General features: G+C 36.6%; 2 protein-coding genes across 2 annotated transcripts; both read left to right on the top strand.

Annotated features, from left to right (window-relative positions):
- On the top strand, positions 1-12,457 carry LOC107841793 (putative late blight resistance protein homolog R1A-4). Its single transcript, XM_047396413.1, has 8 exons — positions 1-56; positions 1,301-2,306; positions 4,327-4,834; positions 9,241-9,482; positions 9,682-9,776; positions 9,858-10,402; positions 11,968-12,338; positions 12,417-12,457. Exons 2-8 carry the CDS (start codon positions 1,340-1,342, stop codon positions 12,455-12,457), a joined length of 2,769 nt encoding a protein of 922 aa, XP_047252369.1. The 5' UTR covers positions 1-56; positions 1,301-1,339.
- An 83-nt stretch (positions 12,458-12,540) lies between these two features.
- On the top strand, positions 12,541-14,036 carry LOC107841056 (putative late blight resistance protein homolog R1A-10). The gene is made up of 5 exons (XM_047396412.1): positions 12,541-12,578; positions 12,722-12,938; positions 13,049-13,120; positions 13,224-13,318; positions 13,373-14,036. Exons 1-5 carry the CDS (start codon positions 12,541-12,543, stop codon positions 14,034-14,036), a joined length of 1,086 nt encoding a protein of 361 aa, XP_047252368.1.
- Positions 14,037-19,670: the final 5,634 nt, after the last annotated feature.

Raw genomic sequence — 19,670 nt, 5'->3', positions numbered from 1 at the left:
GTGATCAGTTGTTTCTTCCCAGGTTTCTTCTTGTATTCCCAAACTACCATTGAAAGGTTAGTTTCCCTTAATTACTCATATTTCTGAGTAAATAACTCTTATTTGAGTGGCCATCTGAAGATCAACCTCAACAACTTAGCATACATGTTGTCATCCTGTAATTTTTTGTTAGTTAAGGATGTTACCGATAATCTTGGAGAAAAAAATTACGCCCTTCATTTTAAAAAAAAAAGATCTATTTGACTTAACGCAAAGTTTAAGAAGATAAATAAGACTTTTGAATCGAGTAAAGCATCTAGTACCCTACTAAATTATGACTAAATTTGTCACGTCGCACTCCAACTTCACGGGAGTCCTATTGCCCCCTCAACTAAATTTTAGTGTATTCTTTTCAACCTTTTTAGCTGACGTCTCACGTTTTACGTGAGCTCCATTTTTATGTAATAAAGGTGTCACGTCAGCACAAAAGGGTGACAAAAATATGCTAAAATTGAGTTTATGGGGGGTAATAGGACCCCTGTGAAGTTGGAGTGTGTCGTAACAACTTTGGCCATACTTTGGGGCTACTAGATGCTTATCTCCTTATGAATCATATGGTTTTAAATTATAGTTATGTCAATGTACCAAAATGCCCTTTAATCTTATAATCTTAAATATGTCACGTGAAAAGTTGAAATTAAAGTATAGCTAAAAAAGGAAAGAAGTCATTCTTTTTTAAATGAATTAAAAAGGAAAGCACGTAGCTCATTCTTTTTGAAACAAAGGGAGTATCTTTTTCCTCCAAGTATACAGTGGACAACCAAGGTCCATTTCGATATGTTTGTCTTTTTGACTTGACACGAAGTTAAAGAAAGTAAAGAAGACTTTTGAATTGTGACCCGTTAATTTTATGGTCCGACTTTCTAGCAAAGTTAGAAAATCCTACAAGTGGGTTATCGGGAGGGTGGGGTGTACACAAACCTTACTTACTGTTTTAGAAAATCTGCCTTTGAATGGTTAGTTTCCCTAAATTACTCTCTCATTTAATTAGAGTTTTAGAGCAAAACAACACTTGTAGTGGCTTGTCAATGTATAATTTAACTCTTTGTACTATGTAAGTATGTTGCTCGAACTCCTCAAAAATAACGTTGATTACGTGTTAGATCCTTCAAAAGTTGTGCATTTTTGTAAGGATCTGACATGGGCGTGGTAACTTTTTTAATGAGTCCCAGCAACATAGAAAACAATATCTACGTAAGCAAAGCGGATTTTGGGACTAAACTCACTATTACCTGATCTTATTTGTAATACCATGTTTCAGGTCATAACCGCAAAGGAAAGAAATGAGAATACAGTAAATATGGCTCATGCAAGTGTGGCTTCTCTTACGAGAACAATAGAATCTCTCTTGACATCCAATTCACCGATGCAATCTCTAATCTTTGATTGCAGAGAAGAACTTTGCGCTCTTCATGAAAAAGTTACTTCCCTGGAAGTATTTCTCAAGAACTTTGAGAAAAACAATGTTTTTGGAGAAATGACGGATTTTGAAGTAGAGGTAAAAGAAGTTGCAAGTGCTGTTGAATACACAATTCAACTGAGACTAACAAAAGCTGTACTGGGAGAAAATAAAAGCATCATAGGAATCATCGGCTCAAGATTTTTCAAGGGAATCTCGAATATATGGACACGCCAAAAGTTTCGTAAAAGCCTTCAACAATTGGCAAAGGACATTGATCATGTCTGGAAAGAGTCAACAAAGATTCAAGATAAAGGCAAACAAGTATCAAAGGAATCATTGGTTCATGAGTTTTCAAGTTCAACAAACGATATTCTGAATGTTAACAATAATATGGTTGGACGTGATGATCAAAGGAAACGGTTGGTAGAATATCTGACAGGAAACTACTCTGGTGAACCCAAAGTTATACCGATTGTTGGGATGGGAGGCATAGGTAAAACAACCTTAGCGAAAGAAGTTTACAATCATGAATCAATTCTATGCCGTTTTGATGTTCGTGCGTGGGCTACTGTATCTCAACAGCACAATATAAAGGAAATTTTGCTGAGCCTTCTGCAATCGACGATCGAAATGAATGACACAGTTAAGACGAAAGGTCAAGTAGAGCTAGAAGACATGTTGCAGAAAAGTTTAAAGAGAAAGAGGTACTTAATTGTCTTGGATGATATCTGGAGTTGTAAAGTGTGGGATGGCGCGAGACAATGCTTTCCAACTGAAGACAATGCAGGGAGTCGAATACTGTTGACTACCCGTAACAATGAAGTATCTTGTTATGCTGATACAGAGAATGTTTCTTTACGGATGAGTGTAACACCCCGCATTTCGGGCTAGAATAAAAACCATGATTTCAATGCGTTGATAATCCCGAAGCCATAAATCCTATGCCAATATGGCATGTTAATTATTTGTGTAGTATGTGAATCCATTCAAGCTTGAATTTAGATCATAGAGGTCCTTCAACTCAAGGACGAGTCGAAACTATTTCAATCGATTAAGTTTTAGTGGACGTTGTAATTTGTGTTAGCTTCCATCAACCATAACTCTCTGTACATATTGAATTAGAGAGCCTACTATGTGTCAAATGATAGGTCTTTGAGTTATCTTTCCAACGATACCAATTTTGCTAAAATCCGACACCCGAGCAAGAAGTTATGGCCTTTCAAAGTAGTAGGCGGCGCCTATGTAAACATAGGCGATAGCATCGGCAGCGCCTATGTAAAGATTTCAGGTGACTTAAACACTCCGTTTTTGGGGCAAAATGGTCAGTTTCCACCCTTACTTAGCCCTAAACATGAAATTCAGTTCCCAAAGACCCCAAAATACACTTTCATTCATCAAAATTGTTCAAGAACTCTCTCTAGGGTTTCAAAATAAAAACCCAAGTAGTTCAAGATTCAACCGTGGATTTTCAAAACAAATTGAAGATTTGGAATCTCCGCTACGTAGGCTTCAAGAAGCACCTATCATATTTGCATATAGAGGTACGTGGGGTTATCTCAAAAATCTCATGGGATTTAAAAATTCATGTTTTCAAATGGGGGTTTTGAAATTACGAATATGATTATGTTTTAAACGTTTTATGATATTGATTTGGCCCTTAGGCCTACTCCCAAAGTGATTTACTATAGGATATATGTATATGTATGTATTCCAAAAAGATGTTAACTTGAGAGCATGAATGATATGAAATTTCCTCTCTTGATGTGAATTTGTTTTAAATGTGCATATGATGTAAATTGTTTGAAAACATCTTGAAAAGCATGACGTGAAATGTTTTGAGAATTGATATGATTTTGACTTGAAAACGAGAGGGTTATTTGTGTTGAAACATGTTGAATACAATGGTTGAATGAGAAGAATAATGTGATATTAATGGCTTGCAAGTCGGATATGACGATACCCTATAGAATATGATATGTGATTGAATCAGATGAAATTTGAATGCATTGATTTTACATGAGATAGGTGGATGCCCGAAGAAGGTGTTTGAGTGTAAGGGCTCATCGCTGGAAACCGTGTTTGCCGACACGGGAATTTGGTACCAGGCTAAGTGATCTTGAATACTTGACTTTATGTCATTCCCAAATTGGAATTATAGGTAGGAGCCCGGACTAAGTGATCTTGGGCACTACCATTGGATCGAGACACCATGCTGTGTGATCTTGTGTGTCTCCCCCTCACGTATACTCTAATCTCAGCGGTAACAGGGGTTTGACAGTTGGTGTAAATTATGTAGGGTATTCCACCTAGCTCAGCTGCATTGCATTGTTGTTGAAAACAATTACGTTACGCCCATGTGTTTTCAAATGATTTGATATGAAACTGCTTTATAATGGCTCTCAACTATATTTTATAAAAATATTATATTTTGTTTTGATATCTCTGCGTACCAGTACTTTTGTATTGACCCCCTTCCTTCCCAGGTTCGGAGGCACAGTCTAGGGGTCCAGAAAATCAATAGATTTCCTCAGGCAGATTCGCAGAGTCACTTGGTGAGCCTTCTATATTTCGGAAGGCCTGATATCTAGCAGTTTCATTTATCATTTATTAATTTTGGGTCTACTGGGGGCCTTTTCCCAGTTTTCAGATAGATGTTTGTTTCAGTTCATGTAGTAGAGATTTCGTAGAAGATTTTAGAGATGTTGATTGAGATTGTGGGACATTGTTTCCCCATTATTGTTCGCATATGATTCTTGACCATGTTTCCGTTATATTGTGTATCTTCCGCATTTCTTTTATCATATGAATCATGTGCATGATTACTGGACAGATAGGGGTGTTTCGGGCCTTATGGTTCGGAATACTCGTCACGGCTAGGGCCCCAGTTCGGATCGTGACAATGAGCTTCATGGATCAAGATGAGAGTTGGAGTCTTTTCAAAAGTGCAGCATTACCAAGTGAAGCATTACCATTTGAGTTTGAGACTACTGGGCAGGAAATCGCAGAGAAATGTCAAGGGTTACCAGTAATTATAGTCGTGGCTGCTGGACTTCTCAAATCTAAAAAGGCAATAGAAGACTGGGAAAATATTGCGAAAGATGTCAAGTCATTTGTCACAAATGATCCTGACGAACTATGTTCACATATGCTTGGGTTGAGTTACAATCACATGACTAGAGATCTAAAAGCTTGTCTTCTGCATTTCGGGTTTTTTCCAGAAGACAGTGAGATACCAGCGAAGAAATTGATGAGATCATGGATAGCTGAGGGGTTCCTACAGTTGGAAAATGATTTGGAAGGAGAGGCTGAGAAGTGTTTGCAAGAGCTTGTCGATAGATGTCTAGTCCTCATCAGCAAGAAAAGTCGAGATGGAACAAAAATTAGATCATGTAAGTATCACGAATTGAACCGGGGCCCTGGTCGTGACGAGCATTCCCGAACCGTGAAGGCCCGAGGCGCCCTCTGTCTATCTGGTAATTATGCACAACATTCATATAATAAAAGATAATGCGGAAATAGAAATCTAATACGAAAACATGGTCAGTCTGAATGTGATCATAATACAGAAAAATTGAAATCCAAAATATATCTGGATAATAAAAATGTCTGACTTAGTCTATGAAATCTCTACTATGAACTAAACAAAACTGTCTGAAAACTGAGACAAGGCCCCCAGTAGACCAAAACATGACTAAAGATAAATATTTGAAAGTAAACAGACCTTTTGGAATATAGAAGGCTCACCCCTGCACAATCTGCTCTGCAATCTGAAATATCTACTATTTATCTGGACCCCTAGACTGTGTCTCAAAACCTGGAAGGAGGGGGAGTCAGCACAAATGTACTGGCACGCAAAGCAATCCACAATAAAGTATTTGAACATATATGTAATAGATGAGAGCAATTTTCATCAACACATCACGTATAAAATAGTGTAACACCCCGTAAAAGTCATGCATGGATTAGCGTTTAATAGAGTGACCTTAGACTTAAAAACTTGAAAATTTTTCTAAGTGTAATGAGGACTTAGAGTCATTTTAGCTGGCAATCTTCGGGATAAAACTTTTCAACCTTTCCGACATACGTTTTTAGATTTTCAAGTTGCGTTACGATCGGTCAAGCTCATATTATATTTCGGATAAGTTTGGGAATTTTTCGGAACGCATAAGGCTGCGTTTGGATTTCAAAACAGTAGCAAAACGCATAGCCTATTGCCCAGTTTTCAGCATTTCAGGGTCAATTTCAAACGATCATAACTCCCTGTATATAATGAACTGTGTGAGCTATAATATATCAAACGAAATCTCTTTGAGTCCTATTTCAAATACAGTTAGTTTCATCCAATTTTAGTAAATGAGTAAAAAGTTATAATCGATTTACTCCAGCCTATCAAACTGTCAACTGAGGGACAGATTTGACCTTAATTGTTCCTTAGAGGTATTTTGGTCATCCTCCACCCCTATATACCACCAACACGGGATTTAATCCCTCAAACACCAAAATACACCTTCATTCATCAAAATTGCTCAAGAACACTCCTTAGGGTTTCAAAATAAAAACTCAAATAGTTCAAAATTCGACCGTACGTTTTCGAAGATAATTACATATTTGGAATCACCAATCCGCAACCTTCAAGAAACATCTATTATCTTTGAAAATAGAGGTACATGGGTTTATCCTAAAAATCTCATGGGCAATTTAAATCATATTTTTCAATGGGGGTTTTGAAATTATGAATATAGTTATGTTTCGAATGCTTTAATGATGTTGTTTTGGTCTTTTAGGCCTTTCCTTGAAATGATTTGATATATTGTATATGTAATTGCATATGATTTGAGATGATGTTAAATTGCGAGCATGAATTATTTGGAATCCCTCTCTTGATATGATGTTTTAAATTTTCATATGATATGAATGGTTTTGAAATCATCTTTAAAAGCATGTCATGAAATGTTTCGAAAAGTGCTATGAAATGATATGATTCTTGATTTTCAAAGAGAGGGTTGTTTTGCTCATATTGAAGAATATTGCATATAATGATTGAATGAAGAGATTGATATGATATTGATGACTTGCAAGTCGGGTATGACGATACCCTATAAAGTATGATATGTGAAGGATTATGAAGTGAGTTTAAATGCATTGATTTTAAATGAGATAGGTGGTTGCCCGAAGAAAGCATGAGTCAAATGATTCTACGCTGAAAACCGTGTTTGCCGACTCGGGAACTTGGTACCATGCTTTGTGGTCTTGCATACCTGATATTATATTATCCCAAATTGGGATTATGGTTAGGAGTCTTGCTTTGTGGTCTTGTGCACTACCATATTTGATTTGGGTCTAGACACCATGCTTCGTGGTCTTTTGTGTCTTTCCCTCACTTATACTCTTATCTTGGTGGCAACCGAGGTTTGACAGTTGGTGTAAATGTGATATTGTAGGGTATACCACCTAACTCAAATATGTTGCCTTGTTGTTGAAAAATATTTATACTATGCCCATGTACTTTTGAAACATTTTGAAATAATGTGTTTTATAACAACTCTCACTTATATTGTATAAAATATCTACTTTGTTTTGGATTACTCTATGTGCCAGTACTTTTGTACTGCCCCCCCCCCCCCCTCTCCAACCTCTCAGGTTCAGAGGCTCAGTCTAGGGGTCAAGAGAATCAGTAGATCATTCAGACAAAGTTGCAGAGACAAGTGGTGAGCCTTCTATATTTCAGAAGGTCTTATGTCCTGCAGTCTTTTTATCTTATATTAAGTTTTGGGGTCTACTGGGGGCCTTGTCCCAGTTTACATACAGTTACTTGACCCAGTCATTTGTTAGAGATTTTGGCAGACGGTTGTTTAGAGGTTGATTCATGTTGTGGGAACTTTATTTCCCCGTTATTATTTGTTTTCATATATATGACCATGTTTCCGTATTATTGTGTTTCTTCCGCATTACTTTGATCATATGAATTATGTGCATAATTACCAGACAGATAGGGGTGTTTCGGGCCTCCATGGTTCGAAATGCTCGTCACGGCCAGGCCCTGGTTCGGGTCGTGACAAATAGCTTCAGAAAACACATGGGCATCATTCAAAAATCATAAGACATTCTTGTCAAAATAATTTTTGATCTTTGTATTACTTCTAAGTTAGGTGGAACTCCCCTATAAGTCTGATATTCCACGGGCTATATGAAATCCGCCATTGACTCGGCGGGGAAGCCCCCAACCCAAGTGTGCCACAAGGGTTGGAGTGTCTGAGTCTGATACGCCACACGGCACTTAAGCCAGCGTATAATAATATACCCGGATCGGTAAATCACGATTTTGGGCAATGAGTTGTCTGAACTCACGCCTTCTTCGGGGACCACCAAACATCTCTTTATGCCCAATTTTTAACCTTTTCTGAACATGTATCATTCTGAAATTTCTTAATCATGAAATTCTGATAAAATCTCATTTCTGAACTAGTCTGTGTCTGTTATGGCATTTTTCTAAGTTGGTATCGTCATACCAAGACTTGCAAGTCCTATTTCTGAGCCATAATGCATTAAGCATGATCTTTCATAAAAGTGTAGTTTCAGACCACCAAAACATGTAATTTGCATAAAGATTTCATGTTTTGAAACTCAAGTCAAAACCTTGCAAAAACTTTTATCAAACATAAGGTGGTCATGTGCTTTTGGCAAAATTATGCACTCTTTCATTATATGTATATTCAACATTTACAACCCTCTCTTTCGTGTTCAAAATCATATTCCAAACATAGCAAAAGTCAAAGCATTTCATAGCATGAATTTTCAAGATGTATTTCAAAACAATCTATATCACGTGAAACATGGGAAAATTTACATCAAGAGAGGGGTTTTATGTAAATCATGCTCTCAATTCATATTTCAAGACAAACACATATACACATATACATATAATTTTCAAATCACTTTGGGGGAAAGACAAAAGGACAAAACAATATCATTAAAGCTTCTAAAACATGAGTATGTACATGAATTAGAAAACCCCATTCTTAAAACATGATTTCTATGCCCATGAGATTTTAGGAAAATCCCGCATACCTCTATTTAAGAAATTGAGGGATGTTCTTGAAGCTTACGATGTGGGGATTCCAAATCTCCAATTATCTTCCAAAACCCACGGTTGAATCTTGAGTTATTTGAGATTTTTGTTTGAAACCCTAAGGGGTGTTCTTGAGAGAAAATTTGAGAAAAGGATTATATTTTGATGAATTGGGGGCCAAATCTGGTGTACGAAATTTGGGTGAGGTGAAATGACTAAAATGCCCCTAAGAAAACAAACAAAGTCTAAACTGTCCCTCAGTTGATAAACTGATAGGCTGAAGTAAAACGGGTATAAATCCTTACTCAAATGTTGGATTTGGATGAAACTAGTTTCATTGGAAAGAAAACTCAAAGAGCTTTCATTTGATAGGTATCAGCTCTCCCAGTTCATTATATTCAGAGAGTTATGATTGTTTGAAGTTGACCCTGAAATGCTGAAAACTGGGCAACAGGCTATGCGTTTTGCTACTGTTTTGAAATCCAAACGCAGCCTTATGCGTTTTGAAAAATTCTGAAACTTATCCGAGATGTACTATGACCTTGCCCGATCGTAACACAACTTGAAAATCTGAAAACGGATGTCGAAAAGGTTGAAAAGTTGTATCCCGAATATTGCCAGCTAAAATGACTCTAAGTCCTCATTACACTTCGAAAAATTTTCAAGTTTTTAAGTCTAAGAGCACTCTATTAAAGGATAATCCATGGACGACTTTTATGGGGTGTTACAGTAAGGTTCATGATCTAATATATGACCTGTGCGTGAGAGAAATTCAAAGGGAGAACATTTTTATCATGAACGACTTTGTTCTTGAATACTCAGATTCAAAACGGCGATATCTCAGTATGCAAAAAATGCAGCCCTTTAAATGCGTGACTGGTGATAAAATTGATTATTGTCCCTATGGTCTTTATAGGGCTCTTCTTACCCCTGTACATCATCATGACAACAACGATCTTTTGAAACAAACCTGTTCTATTTTCTCTTTTCATCTTAAGGATTCATATTATTTTTTCAAATCAGAGCTTATTCATTTCAAATTACTCAAAGTCTTGGAGTTGAGACACAAAGAGATTGATAATTTCCCTGTACAGATACTAAGCCTCATCTGGTTGAGGTACCTATCATTGTAATGCTATGAGAATTTAAACATACCTCCAGAAATTTGCAGGTTATGGAATCTGCATACCTCCAGTGCAAACTTGGGGATTAATGCAATTAAGGCATCTCAAACTGCCCGAATTTTATCTGCCAAATCCCCCAAGCGTATCTGCTGACAAAGGGAGTCACATGGGTTTTTCAAACATACAAACTATTTCTTACTAGTCTCCATGTTGCTGCACGAAGGAGGTTATTATGGGGATTCAGAATGTCAAAGAATTAGGAATCCGTGGATATGGGATTTACTCTAATGGGCATCTCAACAATCTTGTCCATCTGCAGCAACTTGAAACATTGAGTCTTATATATTGTTTTAGTGGATTTTTTCCAACAATGATCAAGAAGCTGAAGATGGAAAGAACTTTGCTAAGTTGGTCAAACATGGACATCATAGCTGAGTTGCCTAACCTTGAGGTGCTGAAGCTGATGTGTAATGCTTGTTATGGCGAAGAATGGCATCCAAATGTCAGGGGATTTACTCGATTGAAGCTTTTGTTAATTGAAGATAGTCCTCTCAAGTACTGGAAAGCCACAAATGACAATTTTCCTGTCCTTGAGCTCCTTGTGCTTAAAGAATGCAGGTATTTGAAAGAGATACCCACTGAGTTTGCAGAAATCCATACACTACAACTGATTGAGTTAACAAGGTGTCTTCCCGAACTTGGGGAATCTGCTGCAAGAATTCAAGAAGAACAACAAGACCTCGGAAACAACCCCGTCAATCCATGTAAGTATATAGTATTTATCAGGGTCACACTGTGTTTCTCATTTCCACAAGTCAAGTTGTACACAAAAGTTATTCTTTCATAAAAATAACTTCGACAAAATTTGCTTAAAACTCTACTTAAAATGTAAGAGAAATTTGGTCTAATTGTTACTAACTCCGTCTATTAATAGTTGTCCACTATTAACTTGACACATAAGTTAAGAAATAGTAAATGATAGGGCTAGTTTTACCATATTACCCTTTGAATCTAATAAATCTAATGCTTTGGAAAACACATTCGATAATGAATCATATTTAATGCTAAGGGTAAAATGGGTAAATTATCCATTTGTTTCAAAATGGACAAGTATTATTGACATTTATTTTTGATATAGTGGAGTAAATTTTACAGAATTGTGCAAAAGAAATTTAATATGAACTCACATTTCAAGGTGTTCTCTTTGCATTTTTATTTTCTTGTTTGTTGCGGAATTTGGTGCAGCTTGTTTTGCTTCATAACATTAATTTCTTTGTAAGAATTCCTCTAACATATATATCACTAATGCAAAAATGTATACTTACACAATTCCTCTTGATATTTCTATACTTTAATTGACATGATTTGATTGTAAATGGGAGATTATATATTTCTAATTTATATTGCTTGGTTATAGTTTGATGCAGGAATAAGAAGGCTTGATCTCGTATAAGTATCGTGGATTCTTCGAGAAGCTTTTGGAAAAAAGAAGACAAGGAGAGGACGAGCAACAAGAGCATTCAATTGGTTTCTATTCAATATGGGGAGTTTGATTCGATAAATTTATGTTGTAATGTCTTCTAACTTGTTAATTCTTATTGTGCTGTACTTTTCCTCCTTCATGGAGCAATTTATATTGTTGAAACTGGATGATGTTTTTGTTTAGACAATAGTTTTAATTGGTTTAATATTTGTTGTGTATGTTTACATCACATATATCCTTGTATGATTCTCTCAAGAAGCTTTAGTAGAGACGATCCATAATTTAGAATCAGTGGATTCAGAATGTCACACTTTCATATGATTTTCATATGTCTGTATCTGTTCACGTGAAGTTAAGAGTTGAAAGAAGTGAGTTCGGTTGAACACGCTCTAAATTTGCATCAGAATAATGTGACTCGTCGAACTTCTACTGACCCTTCATGTTTCTTTCAAGGGGGGAGTGATTTTGATTCAGAAGGACATGAGTAAATACTATGTAGCTAGATTTGTTTATCTTTCATTTTCAGGGAAGCCCCGTGCACTAAAGCTTCCTCTATGTGAGGATTAGAGGAAGGATCAGACCAAAGGATCTATTGGACGTAGTCCTACCCTGCATTCTCGTAAGAGGCTGTTTCCACGTCTTGAGCAAGTGAACTCCAGGTCACACAGCAACAGCTTTACCTGTTATTTCTCTAAATTGTAATAAGGCATAATACATAAACAGGACCTTTAACTTGACGTCAAATTATAACTTTACCGGTGCACAAGTAGGCCATTTAACCATATAAAAGCTGAACAAAAAAACACTCCAATTCTACCTGGCAAAATGCGTGTATACATTCCAAACCTAGTGCAGAACATTTTCCAACAATGCTCAAGAAGTTAAAACTGGTCGGAACTCGTCTAGCATGGGAGGACTTGAACATCATAGGTAAGTGGCCTAACCTTGAGGTGCTGAAGCTGAAACCTGATGCTTGCCGTGGAACAGAATGGTATCAAATTGAAGCCACAAATGATCATTTTCCTGCTCCCAAGCATCTGGTGATCAGACATTCCCTTCATTTGCAGGAGATCCCTATTGAGTTTGCAGATATTTACTCGCTACAACTAATCGAGTTACAGAACTGTAGTGCAAAACCCGTGGCTTCTGCTAGAAGAGTTCAAGAAGATCAAGAATCCTTGGGAAGCAAAGCTGGGAATGTTCGTTCTTACAACGATCCAGGCGAATACAATAATTGCCTTCGAAATTTCAAACAATTTTGAAGTTTATAGTTGACCCTTTTTGTTCTTTTTGCTACAGCTGAATGTGAACTTAGACGAAGTGATTCTGATTCCAACTGATGTTTGCTAAGGATTGAATACTTCAGATGTTATGAACGGCGTTTTGGAATTTGTCGACCACACAAGTAATAACACAGTAAACGATGGACTTGGGCCTGAGTGGATTTCCTCAGAAATCCGTGTAAGCAAGCACGTTAAAAGGAGGCATTAGCCTATTGAAGGGGTTATGACAAATCCGTGTAAGCAAGCACGTTAAAAGGAGGCATTCGCCTATTGCGAATGATGTTCACGTGTGCTTGGGTTGAGTTACAATCACTTGACTAGCGATCTACAGACTTCTCCATTGCATTTCGGAATTTTTCGAGAAGACAGTGAGATTCCAGAGAAGAAATTGATAAGATCATGGATGGCTGTGGGGTTCCTGAAGTTGGAAAATGATTTACAAGGAGAGGCTGAGAAGTATCTGCAAGAGCTTGTCGATAGATGTCTAGTTCTCATCTTCCAGAAAAGTTTAGATGGAACAAAAGTTAGATCATGTAAGGTTCATGATCTAATATATCACCTGTGCTTGACAGAAATTCAAAGGGAGAACATTTTTATCATGAAAGACATTGTGGTTTGCGTATCTATTTCAGAATGCATAAAATGCAGCTGTTTAAACACGTGACTGGTGATGAAATTGATTATTGTCGCTATGGTCTTTATAGGGCTCTTCTTACCCCTGTACATCGTCAATTGAGAGATCATGACAACAACGATATTTTGAAACGAACCCATTCTATTTTTTCTATTGGTCTTAATGATTCATTTTTAATGTTCAAATCAGAGCTTATTCATTTCAAATTACTCAAAAGTCTTGGACTTGAGTCACGTGAGGATTGATAGTTTCCCTGTACAGATACTAAACCTCATCTGGTTGAGGTACCTAGCATTGTTCATCTATGTGAATTTAAAAATACCTCGAGAAATTTGCAGGTTATGGAATCTGCGGACATTCATTGTTAAAGGAATTCGTCTATCAGTTATAACTTTTCCTGAGGAAATTTGGGGACTAATGCAATTAAGGCATTTTAAACTGTCCAGATTTTATTTGCCAGATTGCCCAAGTGGATCTGTTGACAAAGGAAGGCACTTGGATTTTTCAAACATACAAACTATTTCTTACTTGTCTCAACGTTGTTGCACGAAGGAGGTTATTATGGGGATTCAGAATGTCAAAGAATTAGGAATCAGTGGTGGAGATGAGATTGACTCTAATGGGCCTCTCAACAATCTTGTCCATCTGCAGCAACTTGAAACATTGAGTTTTATATTTTGCTTGAAGATTTTGTCAGCAAGTGCAAAAGCTTTTCCAGCAACGCTCAAGAAGCTGAAGTTGGAAAGAACTTTGATAAGTTGGTCGTACTTGGACATCATAGCTGAATTGCCTAACCTTAAGGTGCTGAAGCTGATGGCTCACGCTTGTCTTGGCGATGAATGGCATCCAAATGTTCAGGGATTTACTCGATTGAAGATTTTGCTAATTGAAGATAATTTTCTCAAGCACTGGAAAGCCACAGATGAAAATTTTCTTGTCCTTGAGCACCTTGTTCTTAAAAAATGCCATAATTTGAAAGAGATACCCATTGAGTTTGCATAAATCCACACACTACAACTGATTGAGTTAACAAGGTGTCTTCCCAAACTTGGGGACTCTGCTGCAAGAATTCAACAAGAACAACAAGACCTTGGAAACAACTCGTGGATGTTCGTATCTCCAATCCATGTAAGTATAGAGTATTTATCAGAGTCACACTCTGTTTCTCATTTACACAAGTCAAGTCGTGTCAATTTTCTGTTGAATGCCTCTCAATATTGAGAGTCTTGTCATTAAATAGAAAATATTCAATGATTACATCCCTAAAGATCCGTTTTCCTATCCCTAAAGATCAGCTTTTCTATCCCTCTAAATCTGCTATTCTATCCCACCAAATCTGCTCTTACTAAAGTTACTATTATTCTCTTTAACGACTAAATCAAATCTATGTAATTACACCAATATACAACAATATATGATTACATTAATATACAATATTTACATCATGCTAACACCCCCCCTCAAATTGATGCTGGTAAATCAAGAAGCATCAATTTGCCGACGAGAAACTGATGTCGTTGAAGTGCCATTGATTTTGTAAATGCATCAGCTATTTGAAGATCACTGGACACGTGCGGAAGAGTAATGACACCTTTATCTACAACTTCTCGTATATAATGACAGTCTACTTCGATGTGTTTGGTCCGCTCATGATAAACCGGATTAGTAGCAATCTGAGTAGCACTTGTATTATTAGCATGGAGAGGAGTAGGATTAGATTGAGGAAATCCAATCTCAGCAAGTAGTCCACGAAGCCACACAATCTCGGAGCAAGCAGTAGACATTGCTCGATATGCAGCCTCTTGAATATTTTGACATGCAATCTTGCTTCTTACTCTTCCAAGATATCAAAGACTCTCCAAGAAATATACACCAACCAGTAACCGAATGACGAGTGTCAGAACATCCCACTCAATCAGAATCACTAAAAGCATTAAGACGAATAGGTGAACCACTAGGCAAGAATAATCCACGATTAGATGTTCCTCGGAGGTATCTAATGATGCAACGGACAGCCAGCAAATGAAGATGACGGGGAGCTTACATGAACTAACTAACTTGTTGAACTGCAAAAGAGATATCAGGCCTGGTAACAGTAAGGTAATTTAAGCTCCCAACTAATTGCCGAAATATAGTTGGATTAGGAAGAAGATTGCCTTTCTCCCGGCGATACTTTACATTCAATTCCAATGAAGTATCCACAGAGGAGGAATCCTAAAGACCTGCCAAAGAAATCAAATCTTGGGTATATTTGTGTTGATTTAGAAACACACCGGATGAATCACGATGAACTTCCAAACCCAAGAAATATGTAAGAGTACGAAGATCTTTCATATGAAAAGAATCCTTAAGTTGCTGTTGCAGGCTAGTGATTAGTGAAGAATCAGTTCCTGTAATAATAATGTCATCGACATATACCTAAAGAAGAACACAACCTGTGGATGTTTTCCGAAGAAACAAAGATGGGTCATAGTTGCTCTGCTTAAAAGAGAATTGTAGCAAAGTAGACCGAAATTTGTAAAACTATGCTCTGGGAGCTTGTTTTAATCCATACAGAGACCGCTTTAACTTGCATACATCTGATGTAGGTAATGAGAACAAACCTAGTGGAGGTTTCATATAAATATTCACTTTGATATCACCGAAAAGCATTCTTGACATCCATTTGATGAAGCGTCCAGTTTTGTGAAGCAGCAATGGCAATAATAGTTTGCACCGTCGTCAATTTTGCTACCGGTGCAAAAGTCTCTTCATAGTTCACACCATACTCCTGCTTGTTACCAAGAACAACCAACCGAGCCTTGTACCGATCAAGAGTTCCATCAGAATGAAGGTTAATTGAATAAACCCATTTACATCCAATTGGATGGACATTTGAAAGACATGAAACAATATCCCATGTGTCATTTTCTTTAAGAGCCAAAAGTTCTTCCTCAATTGCCTTCTGCCAACATTCATGCTTGAAAGCTTGTGAGTAACAAGTTGGAATAGAAATGGTAGATAAAGTAGATGAAAAGCATACCAATTAGGAGGACGAGATACTCTCGTAGATCGTCGAGTGGGCTCAAAAGGAGCAGGCCTTTAAGAATTCTCAGATTCTAGTTGTGTAGCAGTTTCAGGTGGTGGATCAATATCAGGAGGGGGTAAAGTTGGCCTCCGACGTTCGTACACAAATCCAGGTTTGAACCTCTTAGAAGAAGATGACAAATCCTCAAAAGTAGGAAGAAGAAGAGAAGCAGGAGATGACTCAACATGAGTAGGAAAAAAATACTGATTCTCAAAGAAAACAACATTTCTAGAAACATGAAATTTATTAGAACATGGATCATAATAGAGAAAACCTTTCTGTGAAGTACTATAACCCATAAAAACACATTTAGTAGACTGAGCGGAAAGTTTATTATGCTGAGAAGGAGGAAGATGCACAAAACAAATACAGTCAAATGTATGAAAATTATCATAGCTTGGATTTTTGTGATAAAGACGAAAATATGGAGATTCAAGATTTAAGACTTTAGATGGTAGTCTATTAATTGAGTAAACAGCAATAGACAAAGCTTCCATCCAATAATTAGATGGAATAGAGGACTCAATCAATAAAGTACGAGTGACATCTAAAAGATGACGATTTTTACGTTCAGCAACCCTATTTTGTTGTGGTGTGTATGGACAAAAGCGTTGTGAGACAATTCTTTTTTCAAGCAAAAAATTTTTTAACTCATAAGACATATATTCTCCACCAGAATCAGATCTCAATAATTTGATGCAAGTAGAAAATTGAGTCTCAATATAGGCCAAAAATGTCTTGAATATAGAGAATACCTCAGATTTGGAACGAAGGAAATATACCCACGTAAATCAACTATAATCATCTATAAATGTCACAAAATAATTGAAATGAGCATGAGAAACAATTGGTGAAATACCCCAAACATCACTATGAATGACATCAAAACACTTTGTAGCACGACTACCAAAATTAGGAAAAGGAAGAATTTTACTCTTGCCTAATTTACAAGTGGAACAATCAAAGAAAGCAGTGGAAAATTGATTTTTTTGCTCCCCAATAAACCCGAATTTGATAAAAGAGATAACACAATAGAATTTGGATGTCCTAAGTGCTATGCCATACCTCAGTCTCACTAGGTGTAGAAGTACAAACAAATGATAGAACACGAGGAATGGAAAAGTGTATAGGAAACAGTCGTCCAACTTTAGGCCCCTTCGCAATTATCGTCCCCGACACCTGATCCTGCACAAGACAGCCATTACGAGAAAAATTCACATAACAATTGTTATCTACCAACTGTCCAACTGAAATAAGACTAGTGAAGAGCGTTGGTGACACAAAAACATTATTGAAAGATTTAGTAATATCCCCAACCTTGGTAATAGGTAAATTACTACCATTGGCAACTTGAATTTGTGATGGACCATGATACTTACGAATATTTTTAGCATACTAGATGAGTTGGTCATATGATTGGAAGCTCCAGAATCAACAAGTCAAAAATTAGATGTAAGATCATTACTTTGTAGCCCTAAAGTTGAAAAAGCTGCCATGATCATTTGTCTTACCATTTCAGGAGTAAGAACTTGTACCGAAGATGAGTTCTCAGTAGTGAAACCATTTGTCCCTGCTTGAACGGTTTTGAGGGCGTGTGAGACACTCTATGTAATGTGTCCTTGTTGTTTGCAATAATTACAAAACTTCCTGCCACAATTGCTAGAAATATGACCATATCCCTTGCAACTGTAGCATTGAGTTCTAGTCATATCCCTACCCTTTCCTTTACCTTGGGCAGCAAATGCAACAACAATATTATCAACTTTATTGAAAGCATTTTGTGTGACAAAACGCTGCTCTTCCCGAAGTAATTTCCTTAAACAAACATCCAAGGAGGGAGACGGGTCACGATTCATCAAGTGGGAGTGAACAGTCTCAAACTCAGAGCGTAACTTCATCAAAAATTGATCTCGCTTGCTTTGCTCATGAACTTGTTGAACTACCGAGAGAGATTCGGCCGGTATTTTGGCATAAGCAATATCTGTAAATTCAGCCCATAAGTTCTGAATTCCAAAAAAATAATCCTGAACAGAAAGATCTTCTTGAGAGTAATTAGAAATTTCATACTCTAAGTGATAGCGTCTGGCACTATTATCTTGTTTGTAAACCCTTTGTAAATAATCCCACATGGCTTTAGCTGTCGTGTAAGGCCTAAGATTAAGAACAATAAGAGGGTCAATTGACCCTAAAAGCCATGTCATCACCCGAGCATCTTTAATCTTCTATTTACCTAACTTTGTAGGATCAGTAGGAGCACGATCGGCTCCATCTATATGGCCCCATAATTCTTTTCCAGTGACAAATAACTGAAACTGAAACTCCCATGACAAGAAATTCTTTCCAGTGAAACGAACACTGAATGATTCAAACTGATATGAAGTCATACTTATGAAAACTAGAAGCACTGACTCAAAAAGAATAACCAAAATGACTAAGATCGAAATCCAAGGTGTTAATTGCCGAGGAACAATCAACAAAAATCAAAATTTTCCAAAAAGACTGAAAGAAACCACAAATGAACTCTATGAAATAAGACAGCCAAGAGAAGGCTTTGATACCATGTCAATTTTCTGTTGAATGCCTCTCAATATTGAGAGTCTTGTCATTAAATAGAAAATATTCAATGATTACATCCCTAAAGATCCGTTTTCCTATCCTTAAAGATCAACTTTTCTATCCCTCTAAATCCGCTATTTTATCCCACCAAATCTGCTCTTACTAAAGTCACTATTATTTTCTTTAACTTCTAAATAAAATCTATGTAATTACACCAATATACAACAATATATGATTACATTAATATACAATATTTACATCATGCTAACAAGTCGTACACAAAAGTTACTTAGCCTTGCCCCAAAAATAACTTTGACAAAATTTGGTTAAAATCCTACTTAAAATATAAGAGAAATTAACAAGAATATCCCTTATATTTGAGGGTAGTTCAAAATGGCTCCTTAAATATATTTTTGAGCAGTTTTGGTACTTTAGTTTAAGCTTGCTAAATGTGAGCACTTTTGGTCTAATTGTTACTCATAAAGGTATCAAATGGGATGTTTGGACCGAAGTTGGGCAGGTTAAGATGGGTTGAACGAACAAATGAGCTAATATCTAACCCTACCATTAAATTACAATAAAAATAAAATGAAAAATGTGCTCTCTTTGTCGCCATTACACACGAATTTTAGGGTATCGATTGTATAAATTATACTAAAATGAGGTTTACTTGGATTCAACTCTTTTATGATATAATTGAAATATCAAGAAGTGAAATACTTTGTATTAATTTTATCAAGGTAAGTATATATTTATGAAGGTTACACACTGTTTCTCATTTCCACAAGTCACATCATACAGTGGTACAATCACGTGATGATGATGATGATGATTATGAAGATTCAGATGCTGATGTTGCAGAAGATGATGATAATGAAGATTTTGATGATGCTGCGGAATGTGATGATAATTAAGATCTTTGGTTGGTATATGTTCAGAATAACCTGTAATGAGAATGGAAACTATAGATTAACAATTTGATACTGTTATAGATTGCTGATGTGTAATGAACC

This window comes from Capsicum annuum, chromosome 9 (assembly GCF_002878395.1).
Source record: "Capsicum annuum cultivar UCD-10X-F1 chromosome 9, UCD10Xv1.1, whole genome shotgun sequence".
NCBI classification, from domain to species: domain Eukaryota; kingdom Viridiplantae; phylum Streptophyta; class Magnoliopsida; order Solanales; family Solanaceae; genus Capsicum; species Capsicum annuum.
Note: the sequence above shows the minus strand (reverse complement) of the source record. Positions and strands in the feature narration are given on the sequence as shown.